Source organism: Lissotriton helveticus, chromosome 3_1 (assembly GCF_964261635.1).
Source record: "Lissotriton helveticus chromosome 3_1, aLisHel1.1, whole genome shotgun sequence".
Lineage (NCBI taxonomy): Eukaryota > Metazoa > Chordata > Amphibia > Caudata > Salamandridae > Lissotriton > Lissotriton helveticus.
This window is the reverse complement of record NC_136061.1, coordinates 377,946,883-377,967,401: the sequence shown is the minus strand read 5'-3', so window position 1 is coordinate 377,967,401 and position 20,519 is coordinate 377,946,883. Positions and strand designations below refer to the sequence as shown.

At 49.4% G+C, this 20,519-nt stretch overlaps 1 protein-coding gene across 1 annotated transcript in view; it reads right to left on the bottom strand.

The window, feature by feature from the left end:
* Window positions 1-4,880, bottom strand: part of PIGS (phosphatidylinositol glycan anchor biosynthesis class S) — a 198,835-nt gene extending 193,955 nt beyond the window's left edge. Inside the window, exon 1 of the mRNA XM_078680112.1 lies at window positions 4,733-4,880. Within this exon, the coding sequence (XP_078536238.1) occupies window positions 4,733-4,754 (22 nt within the window). The 5' untranslated portion in view covers window positions 4,755-4,880. The remainder of the gene's footprint in view (window positions 1-4,732) is intronic.
* Window positions 4,881-20,519: the final 15,639 nt, after the last annotated feature.

Here is a 20,519-nt window from a genome sequence, read left to right as displayed (position 1 = left end):
TGGATATAATGGGAGAGGGGAGACTGGCAGATGTGTGGAGAATTAGACACCCCGGGGAGAAGGTGGGGACTTGCTTTACGTGTCATCAGTCTGCTTGGTCGCGATTGGATTTCTGGCTGGTGTCACCTGAGGTGGCTACATGGGTGAGTGCAGTTGACGTCCAAGCTAGATCCCTGTCAGACCATGCCCCATGCATGCTTGAGCTGTGTCTACCTGATACCATTCATAGGGAGTTCACATGGCGCCTTCCCCCACATGCCCTAACGGATCCAGTGTTTGTCGAAGAGATCAGGGAAGACATACTTAAGTATTTTGCTGAAAATACGGGATCAGTGTCATCAGAGGCCATTGTATGGGACGCCTTTAAGGCGGTGATACGGGGGCAGTGCATAGCGAGGAAGGCGGGGGTGTTACGATCCATTCGCACTACACTAGCACGATTAGAACGTGAATTGAAAGACCTTGATGCGGCCTTTTGCCGTGACCAATCCTTGCAAACTGCAGGCGATTTCAAGTCCAAGCTCCTCGCCTTTAATGAGGAAGCGGAACGTGAGGTGAGATTCCTGGGGAAACAGGCCGAGGCTCGGAGATATGGGGAGGGGGATAGGCCCAGCAGAACCCTAGCGAGATTGATAGCACCCCGTACACAATCGCATTACATACATGCTATACATGACACTGGAGGGTCCCTGGTTCTTGGCCAGGAAGCAGTACTACACGCCTTCACGGACTTCTACGCGTCCCTATATACCACCAAGCTGTCCGAAATTCCGGCTTCCCTAGAGAGCTTTTTGGATTCCATCGCCCTGGTTTGGTTCAATAATAACCACAGACAATATATGGACCTCCCAGTGACAGTTCAGGATATACTTCAAGTGATAAAAAAGCATGCCGGCCAATAAAGCCCCTGGCCCTGACGGTCTGACTACGACCTTTTATAAGACATACGCGGAAGAACTGGCGCCGAAATTGCATTCGGTGTTTGTTGAGGCCCTTGAATTGAACTCTCTTCCGGACTCCATGCATGAAGCCTTAATAATTACACTACTAAAGCCTGACAAGGATGAACTGTTTCTAGACTCCTATAGACCCCTATCCCTGATTAATGTTGATGCCAAAATCTATGCCAAAATAATTGCGGATAAATTACAGCCAATGTTGCCGATCATCGCACTTCCCGACCAATCCGGGTTCATACCTGGTCGTGCCACGTCCCATAATCTCAGGACAATATTCTCGGTCCTACATTACTTACACCCCTCTGTTCAGGCTGCAGTGGTGTTCCTTGACGCCACTAAGGCGTTTGACTCCTTGGAGTGGCCTTATTTGTTCAGGGTTCTGGAACGGATGGGATTCAGTAGTAATTTTATAACCCTCATCAAACTCCTTTATAGCGAACCTAGAGCCAGAGTGAGTGTCAATGGCCTCGTTTCCAAACCCTTTGCGATCTCTAGAGGGACCAGACAGGGATGCCCACTGTCCCCTCTCCTGTTTGCCATTGCAATGGAACCGCTTGCGGCCAGAATACGACAACACCACACTGCAAGGGGTATTGGGTTTAGCTCACGGAGTTTACTGATTTCGCTATACGCGGATGATGTGACATTGTATATCATCAATCCCAGGGACAACATGAATCCATTGCTCCGTGAATTTGTGCGATTCGAAGGCCTTGCAGGAGTGTCCATAAACTGGACGAAGTCTGTTGCATTCCCCCTCACAGATGAGACAGGTCAGCCGTCACCGGACTACCCCTGCGTTGGGAAACGGACGCGGTTAAGTACTTGGGGATTTGGATTAGTCGAGATACACAGGAGCTGTGGTCTCTGAACTTTGGCAGAGCGGTGGACTGGCTTGAGAGGAAGATTGAGGTCTGGAACAAATTGCCCTTATCCCTGGTGGCACGTATAGCATTGGTGAAAATGGTAGTACTCCCCAAATTCCTGTATCTGTTTGTGAATGTTCCGCTGCCCATGACTGCGCATTTCCATGCGAGAGTCCGCTCCCTGTTACTCCAACTGGTTTGGGCGGGGAAACAAGCGAGGGTCGCCTGGAACCTGCTCACACTCCCGCTGAGACAGGGAGGCCTCGGTGCTCCCGACTTCAAGCTCTACGCCCTATGCGCTCAGGCGCAGTTCCTACATTTCTGGGCCTTCCCAACCCCTTACCAACCGCACGTGGCGGTGGAACTAGCGGTTGCTGCCCCGATGCCACTCCGGGTGGCGCTTTATGGTAAAGTCAAACGACCCTCAAAGGATGTGGACACTGTGGAAATGCTTCGCTGGTCTTGGCGCGAATTACAAACCAGAGCGGGCCTCTCCTTGCTTTATACGCCAGCTATACCCCTGCGGGGCAACCCGATGCTGCCTTGCTTGAGTACTAGAGGGGACACACTCACGCTCCGGGGGCGGAGGCTGCACACATTTGCGGACATCTATCCCGAGGGTACTTTTATGGCACTGACTGCAAATAGTGAGAACGAGCCTGGTTCCTTTGCTGATGCACTGCTGTATCACTCCCTTCGGGAATCCTGTAAGAAATTGGGGCCCCAATTTCCTGAGGAACCAACGGCGCTAGACGCCCTCCAAAATCTACTTTCCAGACCTTCCCCGAAAAAAATAGTGTCCAGACTGTACAACTGCATGCAAGAGCAGGCCCCGGTTGCCATATCCACGGCCCGTCAGGCTTGGGATGCAGACCTGCTTGACCCTCTGACGGACGACATGTGGGAATATTGCTGCACGCAACTCACAGCCCTGTCTCCAAACTATCGTTTAAGGCTCATCCACTTCAAGTTTCTGCACCGATATTACCGCACACCGACTCTACTGCACCGCATGGGCATCCGAGAGGATGCAAGTTGCTGGAAATGTGGCGGAGCAGACGCGTCCTTCCTTCATGTGGCGTGGAGCTGTCCCAAGCTGGAAGGATACTGGTCAGAAATCTTCACTGCCATTAACCAGATTCTACATAGGGCAGATGCACCGTCACCGCTCCTAGGCTTGTTAGGGTATGTCAAAGACACGATCCCTTGTGATAGGAAATTGCATGCATTGCTCCTCCTATACGCCAAACGGCAAATATCATTACACTGGGGCAGGACAGTCCTTCCAAAATACATAGACTGGGTGAAAGATGTGACATACGGACATGCACAATTAACTACTTATTGGGAAACAATGCCCACTGCTTCCAGGCCTCATGACATTTGGGAACCCTTCTTGTGTTGGACCAGGGAGCGGGCAGGCTCGGACGTGTCTGATGGTGCTGCGGACGTAGGTGTGTCGGATGATATGGGATGAGAGGGGTGCGGAGTACATGTGGACCTACTGCCTCTGTGTCTGATGCAAATGTGGCCTCCTCTGGGAGGTGAGACGTGCCCTGATGCCAGGGTCCGCATCCATTTCCGCAGCCAGAGGATGCTGTCACCCCCTAACTCCCCTAGGCCACTTGATCCTATAGTCCCCCCCCCCCCTGCCTTATGACCCCGTGCTGGGGACCTGGCACGTGCGCGGTCATACACCCACAGTCTCTGGACATTCGCACACGGCTGCCCGGCGCGTGAGCGCACTGCCCCACTTGCGAGTAGGTATCGATTGCATGATGTTTCTCAACTGCACCGTTGTTTGTTGTTCGAGTTTTTCTTTTGTGTGTGTGAACTGGTTGGGTGACAATAGTGCTGGTAGATGCATCCTTTGGATTTGCCGATTCCACAGGCTGTGCTCTGATGCCAGCTTTGTGACGGCCTCAGAACCTTCATGTTCACTTGTTTGTCTACAGCACTGGTAAAACGTGAAAAGTAAGACCATTGATCATGCTAAAAGTTACACTGTTCGGATGCGTGTAATTCTTTGCTTTGTATGCCCCCTGTGGGGTTCACGAGGACCACTGTGCTGGTTCCCCTCAGACTACTGCACTGCTGGATATAAGATGTGATTATCATAGCGGCCTGCCTCCGGGTTGTTGGCGTGACGCAGTGTACCTATTACCCTTTTGTCTGTACAATAAATGTCTTACGCAAAAAAAAAAAAAAAAAGGTCACTGCTCGTAATTATTATTGTTAGCAAGTAGCATGTTAAAGGCTAAAAATGTCAGTTTACAATCGACATTACAAGACTTTAGAACAATATGCTTCCTGGAAATGTCACATGGCATGCAGACACTTGGCAAGCACATTTCACGTTTCTCTGAATACAATAACACCACTTAGGGGCTCTTCCAACTTTGGCTTGAATACATTCTGGCAGAGACATACAGGGAAACAATATACTTCTAGCATCAAGGCACTGTCACATCATCATGGCGAACTGATTTAAAACCTCACACAAATTGTGGGTAAATGTATTACATGCATGCATGACAAGGTCGTTAATATGAATGAAGCATCCTATCAGATCAATGTCACTAAAATAGCATCAGACTTGCTTAATCCGTAACACTGTTTTCCCACGAAGTAAGGTGCTATCCTTCCTCAAAGGGCGTTAGCGCATTGTCGAGGGCCGTAAGTGTTATACAAATACCCATATCATTAAAACCCATTACACCAGGCAAAAGCTGACAAGTGCTCCGATCAGCCCTATCACTGTGCCATGTGGATAAACCCACTAATTACAGCTGGGAAGTATGCTGTAACATAAAGTCATTCTGATTTTTAAAAAAAAGTTCAGACGGTTTCCAAGACAATATGCCCGCGTCCCAGAGAAACATCCCGTCCGGTCGCACAATCTATTACCTGCACCTGCGGCAGCCGCCATCCTCCCAGTATAGCTAGCTGCTCACTTCCGACTTCCGGATCTCAGAGACAGTTTAGCCAATCGTGGCAAAGTATCCACCCTCTATCCAATCACAAATGAGGATAGGCGATCAGTGCGCAGACTCGTACCAATCGGCAATCGCTGTGGAAGGTAACCCCGAATTGTGTACCGAAGTAGCCCTGGCTGGAATACATTTATGTTAGGGCGGGCAGGCGGCCCGGATTTCCCGGGACAACCCCGGTGTCCTAAGTGACACTTTTCTTAATTTTAGGTCAATGTTCCGGTTATTGGGACTAAGGTCAGGTCGTTCTGTAAAGCAGATAAAACATTTGATTTATCAGCACGCGTACGTTTATTTGTGGCAAACAAGTTTCGACGAATATGTATCATTTGTGCATCACCAAGTGCCTTGAATTAAAAATGTGATTCTTTTATGCTTTATATTTTTTTGAGTTTTATATAGCGTGAACTAGACCCGACACATCGGGTATCAGAGCGCATTACATGAGCACCAGTTTCGTTACATGAGATTACGTGATTTGCCCAGAATCACAGGATGTTGAGCGTCGTTGCCAATACCCGAACCTGGTTCCCCAGCTTCGAAGTTGACCGCACTAGCCCTAAGGCTACATCCTCTCCCCAAATTTTGAAATATGTGTGCAGTTCATTTATATAGTATTTACATTTTGTTGTGCACATACATGCCAAAATTTGAAAACTGAGAAGTGGGAGATTTCAGAATAAAAATTGGGGATGTATTTTCCCTATTGGCTTGCATTGGAGTAGAGGCAATTTTAGGTGGGAGACAGCTAAAATAGGCAATTTTGTACTTTTAAAAAAAATCCAATTTCTCTGGACTGAATTGGGTCTGTTGGCATGTATGTGTGTGCTGGAAAAAAACTACCTCCTACAGCCCAGCAGCGGCTGGAATTAAGGGGCATTGCCCTATCAGTTACGTTGAAGGAGGAAGTAGGATTTTGGGCAGACTTTCCTTTGTCTCTCTGTCGTTTCCCCCTTCTACCCTTTCACCCCACCACTTCCCCCTCTACGCTCCCTTCTTCTCGCCCTCTTCCCCTTTAATGTTTTTCTGTTGAGACCTAGCCATTTGACCGATGCCCGGTGGACTTACCTGATAGCTGAAGAGGAGATGGACTGAGGATTCCCCCTCGGCCGTCACCTACCCAGCCGGACCTTGGACAAACTTGCCCTTCGTCTGTACGCTGTATCTATACACTACCCCTTTTGCCCTCACCCCATTTTCCTTTTCTTCTATGCTCCTAAAAAGTTTTTTCTGGCATCTTTTGTAACTATTTTCCCCTCGTCTCTACGTCCTGTCTTCCTCCTACCCCTTTACCCTATCCCCTTAACGCTCCATTCACCTTGTTCCCCTATGTTCTTTAAATGCTTTTGTTGAGACTTATGTAACTCTTAACTGATGTAATTTGCAACATTATTGTCCCTCATGTAAAGCGCTCTGATACCATCGGGTCTAGCCAGCGCTATATAATAACTCATTAATTAAATTTGTTCCCATTTAGTACTCTTTCTCCCTTTGTCTACCTCCCTAGCTCCTATCCTCTCTCCCCTGAATCTCTCACCTTACCTGCTAGTCTGCCTAGCCCCCTGTCCTTTGTGCCCTTTGACTAAGCACTCCTTCTCCCCTTGTTGGGGAAAAATCCAATATTTATACTCTGGAGTCTCAGCGTACCCGCTGGAAGAGTCCACTGCGCCAAGGGAGCCACTCACAGCTGAGGTATGGTATGGCAACCCTTGCCGAAGCACTCCCTCTCCCCTTTTTGGGGAAGGTTCCAGTATGTAGGCCTGGAGTCTCAGAGACCCCACTGAGAGAATCCACTGCGTAAAGGGAGCCTCCCGCAACATAGATAGGGAAGTGATACCACTTCCCCTGGGATCACAGCTTACTGAACTTTGGACGTTGCTTTGACTCGTCTACTGGTTTGTGTCCCCGTCTCCCTTCCCCTCCTCTTTCCTTGCGATGTCCTTCCCCCTCCCCTCCTCTTTCCCGCCTTCATTACCTATCTACTTCCCCAGCTCCTTCCCCCCTCCCCTGAATCTTTTCCCTTGCTTGCTTTTCCCCTTTCATATTTGTGCTTATTGTTTATCTTGACCTTACAAGTAACTATGTTGCCATGCTCTAATAACTGTGTAACCTTTGTAACGATGTAACCTGTAACTACGATCTGATGCTCATGTAAAGCGCTCTGATACCTCCGGGTCTAACCAGCGCTATATAAAACCTTTAAAATAAATAGGAGCATACGGAAAATACCTGGAAGGTGCTCTTCACAGAGCTAGCATAGGATAAAAAACAGTGATCGAGTCTTTTAGGGAGAGGGTGAGCTTAGCAGGCTCATGCTGTGAATCGCCCTCAAGACACAGTCACAGTTTAGTGATGTCATGATAGTAGGCATGGCCATTTTAGGCATGGCTTCATATGCCTGGCCTGGGGCTTTGGCTGGTGTGGCCCAAGCGAGATTAGTAAGCTGAGCGACAGGCAGTTTGTAAAGGCTGGGCAAGGCAAGTCAATTGGCAACTGCAGGCCCCACCTACGTTGTAGTTTAGCTTTTGAAAGGGCAGGCTGTGGGAGGAGTCCTGCAGCTACCTCTGTGTGCAAGCGTGGTACGTTACTTTCGGTTGGTTAGAGCACTTGAGCCGCTTCTGTGTGCACTTTCGGGCCAACCACAGCACCGAGACCGCCCTCATCGCAGCCACCGACGACATCAGGACCCTACTCGACAACGGGGAAACTACCGCCCTAATCCTCCTAGACCTCTCAGCCGCCTTTGATACAGTCTGCCATCGCACCCTAATAACCCACCTCCACAACGCCAGGATCCAAGTTAAAGCCCTGGACTGGATCACCTCGTTTCTCTCCGACAGAACCCGAGTCCACCTCCCTCCCTTCCGCTCTGAGGCCACCGAGATCATCTGCGGCGTACCCCAAGTCTCATCGCTCAGCCCAACCCTCTTCAATATCTACATGATCCCCTTCGCCACCATCGTACGCAAACACAACCTCAACATCATCTCATACACCGATGACACCCAGATGATACTCTCCCTCACCAAAGACCCAGCCACCGCCAAACTCAACCTCCAGGTCGCCGAATGGATGAAACCCAGCCGCCTGAAACTGAACTCAGACAAGGCGGAGGTCCTCATCCTTGGACCATCCCCATCCGCTTAGGACGACTCCTGGTTGCCCACAGAACTGGGCACCGCACCGACACCCACTGACCACGCACGCAACCTGGGATTCATCCTGGACTCCTCTCTCACGATGATCAAGCAAGTCAACGCCATCTCATCATCATGCTTCAACACCCTCCGCATGCTTCGTAAGCTCTTCCAGTGGATCCCTACCGGAACTAGAAAGACGGTCACCCAGGCCCTCGTCCCCAGCCAACTAGACTACGGGAACGCCCCATACGCAGGAACCACAGCCAAACTTCAGAAAAGACTCCAACGCATACAGAACGCATCCGCACGACTCATCCTCAACATCCCCTGCCACAGCCACATATCAGCCCACCTGAGAGACCTGCACTGGCTCCCCTTCAACTGAAGGATCATGTTCAGGATCCTCACCCACGCACACTAAGCGCTCCACGACATAGGTCCAGAATACCTCAATAACCGCCTCACGTTCTACACTCCAACACGCAAACTCCGCTCCGCTAGCCTCGACTCGCCACCGTCCCACGGATCCGCAGAACAACCGCTGGAGTAGGATCATTCTCCTAATTTGCGGCCATGACGTGGAACTCCCTTCCCGCCCACCTACGACTGACCCAGGACCACCTCACATTCAGGAAACACCTCGAGACCTGGCTCTTCGAGCAGTAGCGGCACTCCCCCCTCCCCCAGCACCTTGAGTCCCTCACGGGTGAGTAGCGCGCTTTACAAATGTATTGATTGATTGATTGATTGACTTTTTCAGCCCACCCTCACTCTGTTGCTCATGATGGCCTAATTTCACTTATAAGGGCTGTTGCAGCCTGGCCTTCTGATCCCCAGGCCCGGGTGACTTACTGACTGAGTAAACTTACAAGTCTTTTTTATAAAAAAAAAAATGTTAGTAACATTTTTGCAACACAATCACATCACATCTCATTATATTTATTTGATCGACAGTAGTAGTGCTGTTCAGTCCTAGGACATATATCCTGTACTCAGAGGGGGTACCTGTTGTTACAGTCTACATATCTTCCCTGTAAGGTGACATCGGGGGGAACTGGGGAGAATGGAACTGGAGATGCATTGAGGGGGCAGCCAGGGCGTGTGGATTGGGTAGGGCGTCCGAGTCAGTTCAACTGTAGTGTGTAGATGTCAAGGCACTGGTTTTTGGGCAAACATTTAGAAAATTGAGCCAGTTACAGTATGCCGTGTAGTGCACTGTGGGGTTTTGTGTGCCTCACGCGTTGGTCGAGGAGGTGATGGTGGTGTCATGTGTACTCTCGTTTGGGGTACATGCTTCCAAGTCTGTTGCGGTATGTTGAGATGTGTTTGGGTCGGTACACGTTTGTAAGTGTCGGAATTGGTTTGATAATTGGGCCCATTCCATAGATATGGGATGTTTTCGCAGTCCTTTAACCTCCTCCTCCCGAAGCGTTTCTACTTCTGCTGCCGCCCACTTTTTTACTGCTCCCACCTACGCCTCTATCGGGGGGCCCAGTGGGGCTCGCCTGTTCATGACAATGCTTCTTTTAGCTAGTAGCGTTACTAGTGATGCGAAGAGGACAGGCACTTTGTGTGTTTTTGGTCTTCGGAATATCCGAGAGCGACTGCCTCCCAGGTGTGTATATCTGTAAGACATGTGAGTTCTTTACCTGTCTCTAGGACTATAGACCAGTATGATCGTAGGGTGGGGCAGCTCCAGAACATGTGGTGAAAGTGAGCGTCTGGTGAAAGGCATCTGGGGCAGAGAAATCAGGTGACCGGGTAGAACCTCTGTAGGCGTGCTGGTGTTTGATACGCTCTATGTAGGATATAAAACTGTATGTTTTTAAAAGTGAGTTCCTTGATACTTTTTTGGGAAACTCTAGGGCCCTCTCCCACTCCCTGTCGTGCAGTTGACGTTCAAGCTCGTCCACCCATTTGGCTCGGAGAGCAAGTAGTGGTTTATTTGTAAGTTCTCTTATGGATTTATAGAGCCGTCACTAGATGACGGCCTGTACCCATATGCAGGATGGTGTGAATGACCGGGTGTGTCGCTGGCTCGCCTGTAGAAAGGTCAGAGTGTGGCCGAAAGTGTTCCAGCTGTCGGTGGGTTAAAATTGTCCCGGGGGTAGTTCGTAGTCCTCCATGAGCTGGTCGTATGGTCTGAGCTGCCCTTCTGCGAACAGTGCTTCCACCTCTGTTATAGCGCAATCCATCTACATACGGGCATTATTGTCATATAGTATTTCTCCCGCTTGGGCCAACCGACCAGCGGTAGCCGAGAGGAGTAATGTGGGGTCTTTGTCGACATGCGGTGGATTCTTTGCATACATCAACGGGCCACCGACACCTGCAACGGATATGTCCGTCGAGGTTTGGTACCTGGAAGCAGTAGGCGGCGGAGTTCCGGGGTAGGGACCTGGCCCTGGGTCGTGTGTGTTTCTCCTGTATGCCTACCTGCTGTCCAGTACGAGAGCCATTGTAACTGCGCCACCAAAAAGTATGATTCGAAGGAGGGGGCGCCTAGGCCCCTTGTGTGGTGGGCAATTGCAGTTTAGTGAGGGCTTTCCGTTGTCTGTTTGCCCCCAAGATGACCGAGCGGAGGACCAAGTCTAGGTCTCGAAAACAAGGCCCTTGGTGGGATTGCCGGTAAGTTCATGAAGTGGTACAGCAGACAGGGGACAATGATCCTCTTAGCTAAGGCCACACGGCCTATCGGGGCCAGCAGAAGGTTCTTCCAAAATCCCACCGCCGATCTAATGCCGGCCAGCACGTTGCGAAGGTTGCCCTCATATATGTCGGTGGGGGAGTGGTACAGGTGGACGCCGAGATATCGGGGGGCTTGTGTAATGTAATGTAATGTAATGTAATGTAATGTAATGTAATGTAAAAAGGATTTGTAGAGCGCTGCGTTCACCGGACGGTTTCTTGGCGCTGTGTGTGCTCCAAGGTAGGTTCTGCGTACCAATTCGTACCTCTTGCGGCACAAGGTTTGGGTGCAACGGGTAGAGTGCGGATGTGTCCCAGTTTACTTTAAGACCAGACGTCTCCGCGAACTCTGCTAGGGTAATCCAGATAGGTGTGAGCTCCATGGTGATATCTCTGATATATAGTAGGAGGTCGTCCTCGTACATGGAGACGCTATGGACAGTTGCAAAAACAACAATTGATGGACAGAATGCAGAACAATGTCATACATTCACCCCAGTACAGAGATCTGGGCCTAAATCCATCGTTTTTTTGCACTCCACACCACCCCAGGTCAGACATGGCCATATGCAAATCAGCCTTGACCCTGTGCATCATGGGAACAGTCCAGCCCGAACTGCCAAGCCATGTCTTTCCTGGACCGGAATCAAGCATCCAAGGACCGGTTTCTGGCTATAAGCCGTCATCAGCCTGGATAGCTTGACTCCAGTGATGTGGAGAGCATGGGACTCAGGTCTGAGCATACCCATCCCACTCGGGGTGACAAATGCAAAATGAATTATTGATGGACAGAATGCAGAACAATGTCATACATTCACCCCAGTACAGAGATCTGGGCCTAAATCCTTAGTTTTTTTGCACTCCACACCACTCCAGGTCAGACATGGCCATATGCAAATCAGCCTTGACCCTGTGCATCATGGGAACAGTCCAGCCCGAACTGCCAAGCCATGTCTTTTCTGGACCGGAATCAAGCATCCAAGGACCGGTTTCTGGCTATCAGCCGTCATCAGCCTGGATAGCTTGACTCCAGTGGTGTGGAGAGCATGGGACTCACATCTGAGCATACCCATCCCACTCGGGGTGACAAATGCAAAAACAACAATTGATGGACAGAATGCAGAACAATGTCATACATTCACCCCAGTACAGAGATCTGGGCCTAAATCCATCGTTTTTTTTGCACTCCACACCACCCCAGGTCAGACATGGCCATATGCAAATCAGTCTTGACCCTGTGCCTCACGGGAACAGTCCAGCCCGAACTGCCAAGCCATGTGAGAGTGAACAATAGATACATGGGGGTGGCAGGGCGTGCCTGCGAGGTGAGGTCCCGGCAGGGCATTTGTAGGATCAATGTTCGTTATCTGGTCAGTAAATCATCATAGGTGTCGTGATGCATGTTGTGGGTGTGTTCCATTGGGGTGCTGTAATTTATGTCTGCCGATCTTACGGGATACTTCTGGTCGCTGGCTCGTGTTTTCCTTATTGCACATTATCGTCAGTTTGTGGGGTGACCTGGGGCAAGGTGACGGAGTCGGTTTTGGATTGAGTCTCATCACTATCATCTTCTCCTTCCGATGAGAAAAGGTGGGGGGCACCATCTATGTCTCCCCCCGGTGGAGTAGTCCCCAAATCTGTCACCGCCTGCAGGGCCTTGCACCGCTTCTGCATGATTTACTTCAGATCCGGAGATTCCAGGATGCAACGTTCTGTTAACTCTCTCATTCCCTACAGTCTCTATGTCTGTGATTGTTATCAGTTGCGCCGGCTATTGCGTGGTGCTTTTCTGTGGAGCTCTGTGTGCAGTGGTGGTCTGCCCAGTCACACGCTTCTTCGGCATTGGAGTAGAAGTGGGTGGTGCCAGCATGGATGACTTTTAGGCGGGCAGGGAATAGTAATGAGTATTGTATGTTGTTGGTCCGCAGTCTGCGTTTCACCTCCAGGAACGATGACCTCTGTTTCTGCAATGCCTGTGCATAGTCAGGAAAAACCATGATGTGTTTGTCTTTCACCTGTAGGGGGCCTGTATTTCTGGTAGCCCTGAGCACCGCGTTGCGGTCCTGGAAGTGCAGAAATGTAGCGAGCATCGTCCGGGGTGGATCTTCGGGCAGCGGTTTGCGGGCTGGAACCCGGTGGGCTCGTTCTATTGAGAAGAAAGCCATGCGGTCCGTGGTTGGCGCGAAAGATTTAACCCAGGCTTCCATGTATTCTAGTGGATGCGTCCCTTCGACTCCCTCCGGAAGGGCCAGGACGCAGATGTTGCAGCGCCGCGAGCGCCCCTCCAAATCATCCATACGTTCCTCCACGGTGGCTAGGCAGTCCAGAACAGATCTGAGTGTTTTTTGTTGTGCGATTGTCGGCCAATTTTCTATGATCGTCTCTGATGAGACTAACGTCTGTGGTTAGGGTGCCGAGTCATTCCTCCATGGAGACTTTAGAGAGTTCTACGGCCGCTATCACTTGGTCCAGCTTGTCCGAGATGGTCGGTTCCGGTTGGGTTGTGGACAGCTTGGCCAGTGCATGAGTGCGCGGCAGGTTCTCTGGTGCGGTTTCCGGGACCATCGTCTGTTGCGTAGCTCTGGGCTTCCCCATGCTAAATTTGGGGTGAGGTTCTTCATGCCCTTTGCTGTCGTCGGCGGGGGCGTAGTCGGTCTGGTGTCACTGTGTGGCCAAGTTATCTTTTTTGTCGACCATTTGGTGTAAGGGGCATAGTGCGCCCGCAGGTCACCCACGCCCCAGTGGGGCCCTCCCCGCCGAGCCGCCAGTCACGCTTGTGGTGGGCACCCTCAGCGACAGTTGCGCTCTGTCCGGATAGGTACGTGCGTCCTAGCACGTGTGGTGGGTGGTATCTGGACTCACCGGTTATTTCAGCTGCAGTCCCCCGATTGGAATCCCTATACCGGCAGCCCTCACTGAATATGGTGTTCAGAGAGAACCTGTGCACTCAAGGCTGCGCTGCTAGTCTCTGGCGGTTATGCGCGCTGCTGGTGGCGCAGTATTTAGGGCCAGCGCCAAGGGTGTTTCAGGTTCCTGTCCGCTGTTTTTGTGGGCAAAGCTTTAGTATGCACACCGGGCACAGTGCACCCCTAAGGCCTCCATGTTAAGGTCAGGCAGGGGTAGTCTCTGTATATGGCCAGCTCTTGGGCGCTGCAGTGGGCGGGGGGATCGCATTACCAGCGCCAGTGGGGTCGATCCAGTCCCCGCCTCTCACCTCCTGCGGCGCCGCTCGTAGATCTCCCGGGGCTATTCTCCTAGTGGTCCAGAGCGTCTCACTTTGCCTGCCCCATTTTGGAGTCAGGCTGACTCGGTGCGAACAGGCCCCAAGTGATGCCTCGAGGCGGGAGGCACCAACGAATCGTCTCCCGGCAGCCGCACGCCGGCACGGGCAAAGACCGACTCGGCAGCCACACTCGGCGCATGCCCCGGAAGTCTGCCGCTCAGGTGAGGTCGCACTATCATAGGTGCTGGGCTGCCGCCGATTGCCCCCAGCCCTCTCCGTAGCCTGCGGTATATATGGCGGCTGGCGAGAGGGATCTCGGGCGAGGGAGCGCCGCCTTGTCCGGTCCTCGTCTGGGGCAGCAGCTATGTACCCCCGGGCTGGGGGGGCGTGCTTTTCGGTGATCCGGTCACAGCGACAGTCAGGGTCAAGTGCGGGCAGACGCCATCTTGCAGTCGGGGTCCGGGGGAAAGAACTTTAGTAATCACGACGGGTTCCACAGTATGCAGGAGGTCGTTGGCACTATTACTCGCAGCTTCTGTTCTGACACCAGTGGAAGTGACTAGGTGTCGGATTTGACGATGTGGTGTCATCTGCTTGTCTGCCTGGTCGCAGAGCCTCAGCAGAGCGCATCCGCCATCGCAGCCTGCTTGGCCACGCCCTGAGTAAACTAACAAGTCTTAGTCTTTTGTGAGCCCACCACCATCACATAAGTGCTCTTTTAAAGACTAGAGTCTTCTCTTATCTGGGGCTGTAATTTGACTCCTCATTGAGTTGGCATCCATTGGTGCACAGGAAGAAGTAGGCTTTTATAAGGGCAAACCCAGCGGTGTTTTGTTTTGCCTCTAGACTTGTGATAGAGTGCTCACAGCACACTAAAATATATGGGTGCATCATACTCATGGTTTAAACTCATTCAATCATATTTGTATTGTGTGCAGTCTATTATGTTTATTAAATGCATTTAATCTACAAGCAAGGAATGCAATATACACTTTTAAATAGAATTTACATGTAGTAGAGACACCATCATTTCTGTATGCAGAATGTGCAGAATGACATTATATTCATATAAATGTAACTGTGTGTTGTTTAAGTTGCCTGCACAGTAGGCTCAGAGCTGCAGGTTGTTGATAGTTTCGATACTCTTGGTAGCTAAAATAAATAATTAAATTAGTTGTTTTCGTGAACAAGAACAGTATACTCTCATCCCATTGCAGGGATAAAGAATTCAACATTGTTATTTTAATTTAAGGAGATAACTGGAATGTCTTTGAAGAGTCTGGGAAGCGGGAAGGGAGGATATCTTCTGTGCCTGGCCTAGCTACACTGCAAGGTCGCTAGAAGAGAAGAAGAATTAATTAAAGAAGCAATGGAAATTCACCACAACCTTTAGAATTGAAATGATTTGTCATGTGATACATTTAGGAGGGGGCTGAGTTTGTCCTTTTTGTATTATGCGCAGGGACAGGAAAATCAGACTTGTAGATTTTCAGAGGAGAGGGAGCATCCTGAGAGCGAGCTCCATAGTCTTAAGCTATTTTGACCCAATTGATGTGAGTACTTCTCAGGAAGTCTACACGTGCTGACACATTTGGGAATTGAGGTATGGGGAAGCAGCCAGGAATATAACCAATGAGAGTAGTGTAGGGAAAGGTAATTTATGCTTTCCTTCCTAATGACAAATGACTTGGATTCCGCCTCCATCTTGGGCTGTATACTAATTTTGGAGTTTACTACTTTGTCTTCTTTGCCGAAATAATTATATGTGAAGATTTGTCTCTGTATTGATTTTCATGTATCTATATTTGCTCATTCTCCGATGCGTTTATATCCAATTATTTATGGCCTTATAATAAAATCAATAAACTCGAATTCGGAGTCTGTGGTCTTTAAAGGATGACTACATTGTAAGTATAATCTTGAAGTGTTTATTCCCCTCGACAACTTTTAGCAGGCAAATAAAAGACCATCTGTGCTAAATTTAGAAGGTAAGTTCAAGGTTTAAATTTAGCTTAATCACTTGGCAGAAGATTGATTCAGCCACTATTACAACTTGAGCAGGGAAAGGATATCCCCAAAGTAGTTTACAGAAGTGAGGCTTGGGGGTTTGTTGATCAGGCTGAATTGCCAACTGGAAAATTTGTTTTGAAGTCACTTCCAATGTGTCCCGCACAGTGCACTGACATTTTCTGTGCACGAAGAACTAGGGGTGGGCTATATACCAAACAGATTTGCATTTTGTCCTTTTTCGCTGTGGTTAGATACTTGATCAAGAGCCACGTCAAAATTAAACAAGGAGATTTTTGAACACTGTATGTAGTTGGATAGGTCATCCCAAATTGCTGGGCTTAAATATATGAATGATCTTTCGCAGAGCATAGGCAGAAGTGAACTGTATAGCTCACGGCAGGGAATCATGAGGTCTGATTGTAAATGAGCTAAAGAAAACATTTGTTGCCTTAGGTCTTCCGATAGAGAAGAGGGTGCTCTTTTGAATCCTCGTGGACATCTTTTACTGAAGTACACCCTTCTATTGAGCCTTATCTGGTAATTGTTAAAAGCACATATGAGTGATTCTTGTTGACCAGATTTAGGTTTGGTATTTTACATTTGTTGTTGGTATACCCTAGGGTGAGGAATTTGGATCCCCCTTTGGAGTCCTGTGGCTGCGATGGGGAGTCCTGTGGCGGCGATGGTACATTTATGCAGGACTATTTGCTTTTTTAAAATGTTTTTTAAATTGTATGAGGTTCCAAGAAAGGTGTTTATAATACCTCTGCTGAATTTCCGTCAGGTGCATCCTGCATTTCTGTATTTGCAATTGTTACCTGAAGAAGTTATTTTTAATGTTTTTTGAGAGCCACCCTGAGATTGAGGGAAATCTGTGATTGATTTATTACTATGTGATTATGGATTGGGGTTTTTTATGAGCTCCGATATTTATACTTGGATTGCCAGCTGCTGCTCCCCGTCCTGCTGCCTCAGCTACGTTGTATTGGCTTGGTCACAGACCTGGTCCGCTGCTCCCTACGTAGGAGGCCTCTTCTGAACCAAGGACATTGATGGGACCCCCTCGACGCCGCCTCTAGTCTGGGTGCTGTGGCCCCCCTTGAGACGACCGCTGCATCCGCGTTTTGTTCGCCAGCCGCCGCTCTACGTCCTGGTGCCTCTGTTGGAACGGGCCCCCCTGGAGCTTGGTCGGCATTGTTTTCGAGCGTGCTGCTCCTGATGCTCCCTTCCGTTGGGTCCTCCGAGGCTGGGGGCTGTGCTCGTCAGCGACGTAGACCGGGAAGAGGTCTGTCACCCCCCCCACCCCACTTGCACTTTCGCTCTCTGATGCCACGGTCTGATGCCATTGAACACAGCTTGGGAGCCGACGGGCCGAGACACCCCTGCCGCATGACGCTGTTCAGTGCCTCACCCGCCCCTGATGCACAGTGCGGGCAGCTTCGCCCCTGATGCCCTGGACTGCCTCATAGATACAGGTAGGATCGGCGGGGCTCAGCTGCTCCAGTGTATTTTCCTACAAACGATCCCTACTGAGAACAGATCATGGCTTTGATCTGATGCCCTGGGAAACCACATTGCTTCTGATTTGAACAGTGGGGGCACTGCTGCTCGTCGCCAACCTACGCAGGTCACATGCAAATTGGGAACTGTGGGGATCCAGCCTTCATCACTCACATACAGGCAAAATTGGTCACTCATTGCCCTTGTCCATTTTGTTTTACTCAATCATCAACTAGTTTATCTGTCCTCCATTTTGTCGATCTCTACCCACTCAACAATAAACTCCTCCTCCCTATTGATGACCTAGACACTAAGAAAGGACTGCTTTCTCCTATCAGCAACACTGACACAAAAAAAGGACTGCTTACTCCTCTACAAAACTGGCGACCATCTTTGAAGACTGACCTGATCTTTAATCTCAATTACAAGCCTATGCCCTCTATCTCTGCTCTTTATCCCATTTACTGTCACCTCACAACCAGCTCCCCTATATCTCCTCCTATCATTTTCCTCCTTCTCACCCCATTTTCTTCTCTCTTCTTTTCTTTTCTTTAACCTCACTATACCCCCTTAATACATTTATCCTCACTAAATGCTATTTCAGACTATTTTTTTATTTTTACTCTCACTTAGCTTACTTCTCCTCTACTTCCTTTATGCCTGCACTTTATAACTTTCTAATAATATACATAAATCTAATTCTATTTATTCTGATTTGTGACCTATTTACTGTACATTCCAACTGACCTTGTATACTTTCCGTTTCTAATTTCTTTATCTACTGATTGTGTATTAAGTTATGTCCCTCTTCCTCATGGCATTTTATTTTCTTCATATAGTTGTAATCTATTTGTCATACATTTCAACTTTAATTTTAATTCATCTATGTTAGATTGCCTATGTCATTATACCATCCTTGACTTTGCACCTTATCCTTATGTATAATTTGTTGTTATATATTCAGCTTTAGTGTATATTTGATGTTCCTTTTACATTTTGTTACATTGTTTACTTTGAAGCTCCTTTTACATTTTGTTACATTGTTTACTTTGAAGCTCCGTTCATCTCACCTTCATGTCATATCACTGTATTCTGCTTCAAGTTCTCGTTCGAATTATTCTCTATGATTTATTCCCACCTCCCGGCTGCGCTTCTTTGACCAGTACGATCCATTCTACTATCTATCCCCTTTCTCCCCCCCTTCTCCAAAACATGCCTCCACTCTCTCTTCCACCCTCTAGCTCAACCCCTCCCATCTCCAAACTCGGCCCAAACTCTTGGTCCATCATCTACCCCCCCCCTATCTCTCCAAACATGGTAAGAAGAATTTCAAACAGAAAATGCTCCGTCTATACCCAGAAACCTTATTTGCAGATCAACATAACAACCTTAATTCCTCACTTACCACCAACTTAGTCTTCTTCACTAAACGTCCATCCAAATGGAAAAGCATATTCTTACGCCACCTCACTATCTCTAATTCTCATATTATCCCTTACGGTCTTAAACTCTCCACCACATCATCCTCATCCTTCCCAGGCGAAGTAGTTATCTCCATCTTCAAATCAGGAACCATACTCATCCAAGCGTCTGAAAACCATCTTGACTCCTTTGAACAACACTTTTGTAAGTTTTCCCAAACACTCACTCAATCCCTAAACCCCCCATCTCACCCCCGCTGCCCACTTCATCTCCTCCCATCACATCGCAGACCCCCTCACTTCATCTCCCTGATTTATCCCAACTCATTTCGCCTTCTTCACCATTAATTTCACCCTCCCCCCTATCTCCTCTTCCTGACCATCCCTCTCCCTCTCTTACTCTCAACACCGTTACTCCCTCACATCCTCAAATGACTTCCCCCACTTTCATCTCCAGTATGAGCTCTGATCCACCACTCCCCCACCCCATTCTATCCCCTCTCTCTATCTCCCCCCACCCACTCTAAAGGACAATTTACACCCCATTATATCCCCTCTCTGTTTTCCCCCCTCCTCCCCCTCCCTCAATCAAACAGACTACTCTCAATCTCTACTCACCTCTCTCGCTCTCAACATTATAACGTGCTACGACTCCCTTATCTCACAATCTTCTAATGTTCATGCCCCACCCCCCTTCTCTACCTCCGTTTCTCCTTCCCCCCTCCTTGAGTCCTTCACCCCCTCTAATTCCCTGGCTACCCACACACCTCCCCTTGCTCCCCTATCAATACCTAATGCTCTTAGCTCTATCTCACTTGTCTCTCCTCTTACCCCCCTCTCCCACATCCCTCGCCCATACACCTCACCACTCACTCCTTCTATGACGCCTCCTACATCCCCCACTCACCCCCTGGTCCCCCCGCTTCTAACTACAAGCTCTCTCCCACACTCCTCCCACCCCTCAACTGCCTTACCAACTCTCCCTCTGCCCCTTATCTCCTGGTTCCCCCACGCTCCATTAATTACCCCCCTCCCATGCACCTCCCCCCTCTTAACTCTCTCCTCACCTCTCCCACCACCATGTACCCCCCGATTCTACCCCCCTCTTTACACACTCCCTCTCCTTCACTCCTCCCTCCCTACGACTCTCATACCTTCCGTCCCTCTGGCTCACATCCCCACACCCCCTTAGCAGCCACCTGTTACCCTCCACAACCACCTCCTCTCACTTCCCTACTATCTCCGATTACCCTCAATCCAACTGGTTCACCTCTTCCTACTTCCCCGATGCCACCTTCTTCTAACTGTCAGCCTGAAGAGTACAAGTTTTCCACATTCTCCTCATGTCCACTTCTGCCCCACAAAAATGATATCCCCCCACATTTTAATACCACCCCCCTCCCCCCTCCAGGTTTCCCCCCCTTCCTCCTCACCGTCCCCCTCCACCACCCAACCCCAGCATTGTCATCCTCCCAATAAATACAGACCCACCTCTCATATCTAACCTCACATCGGCTTCCTCCAATATTGAACTGGTCATCACATCCCTAGTTTTAGAACTCTCCTCCCTCAGAAACGAGATCTCCCTCCTTACCAAAACCATCTCCTCTCACACTGACACTCTCTACAACACTTCCACTTTCTGTCCTCTTAACACGCTTACCTACAGCAACACGCCCCACACTCCAATATTGACACAACCAGTCCCATTCACACCCATCC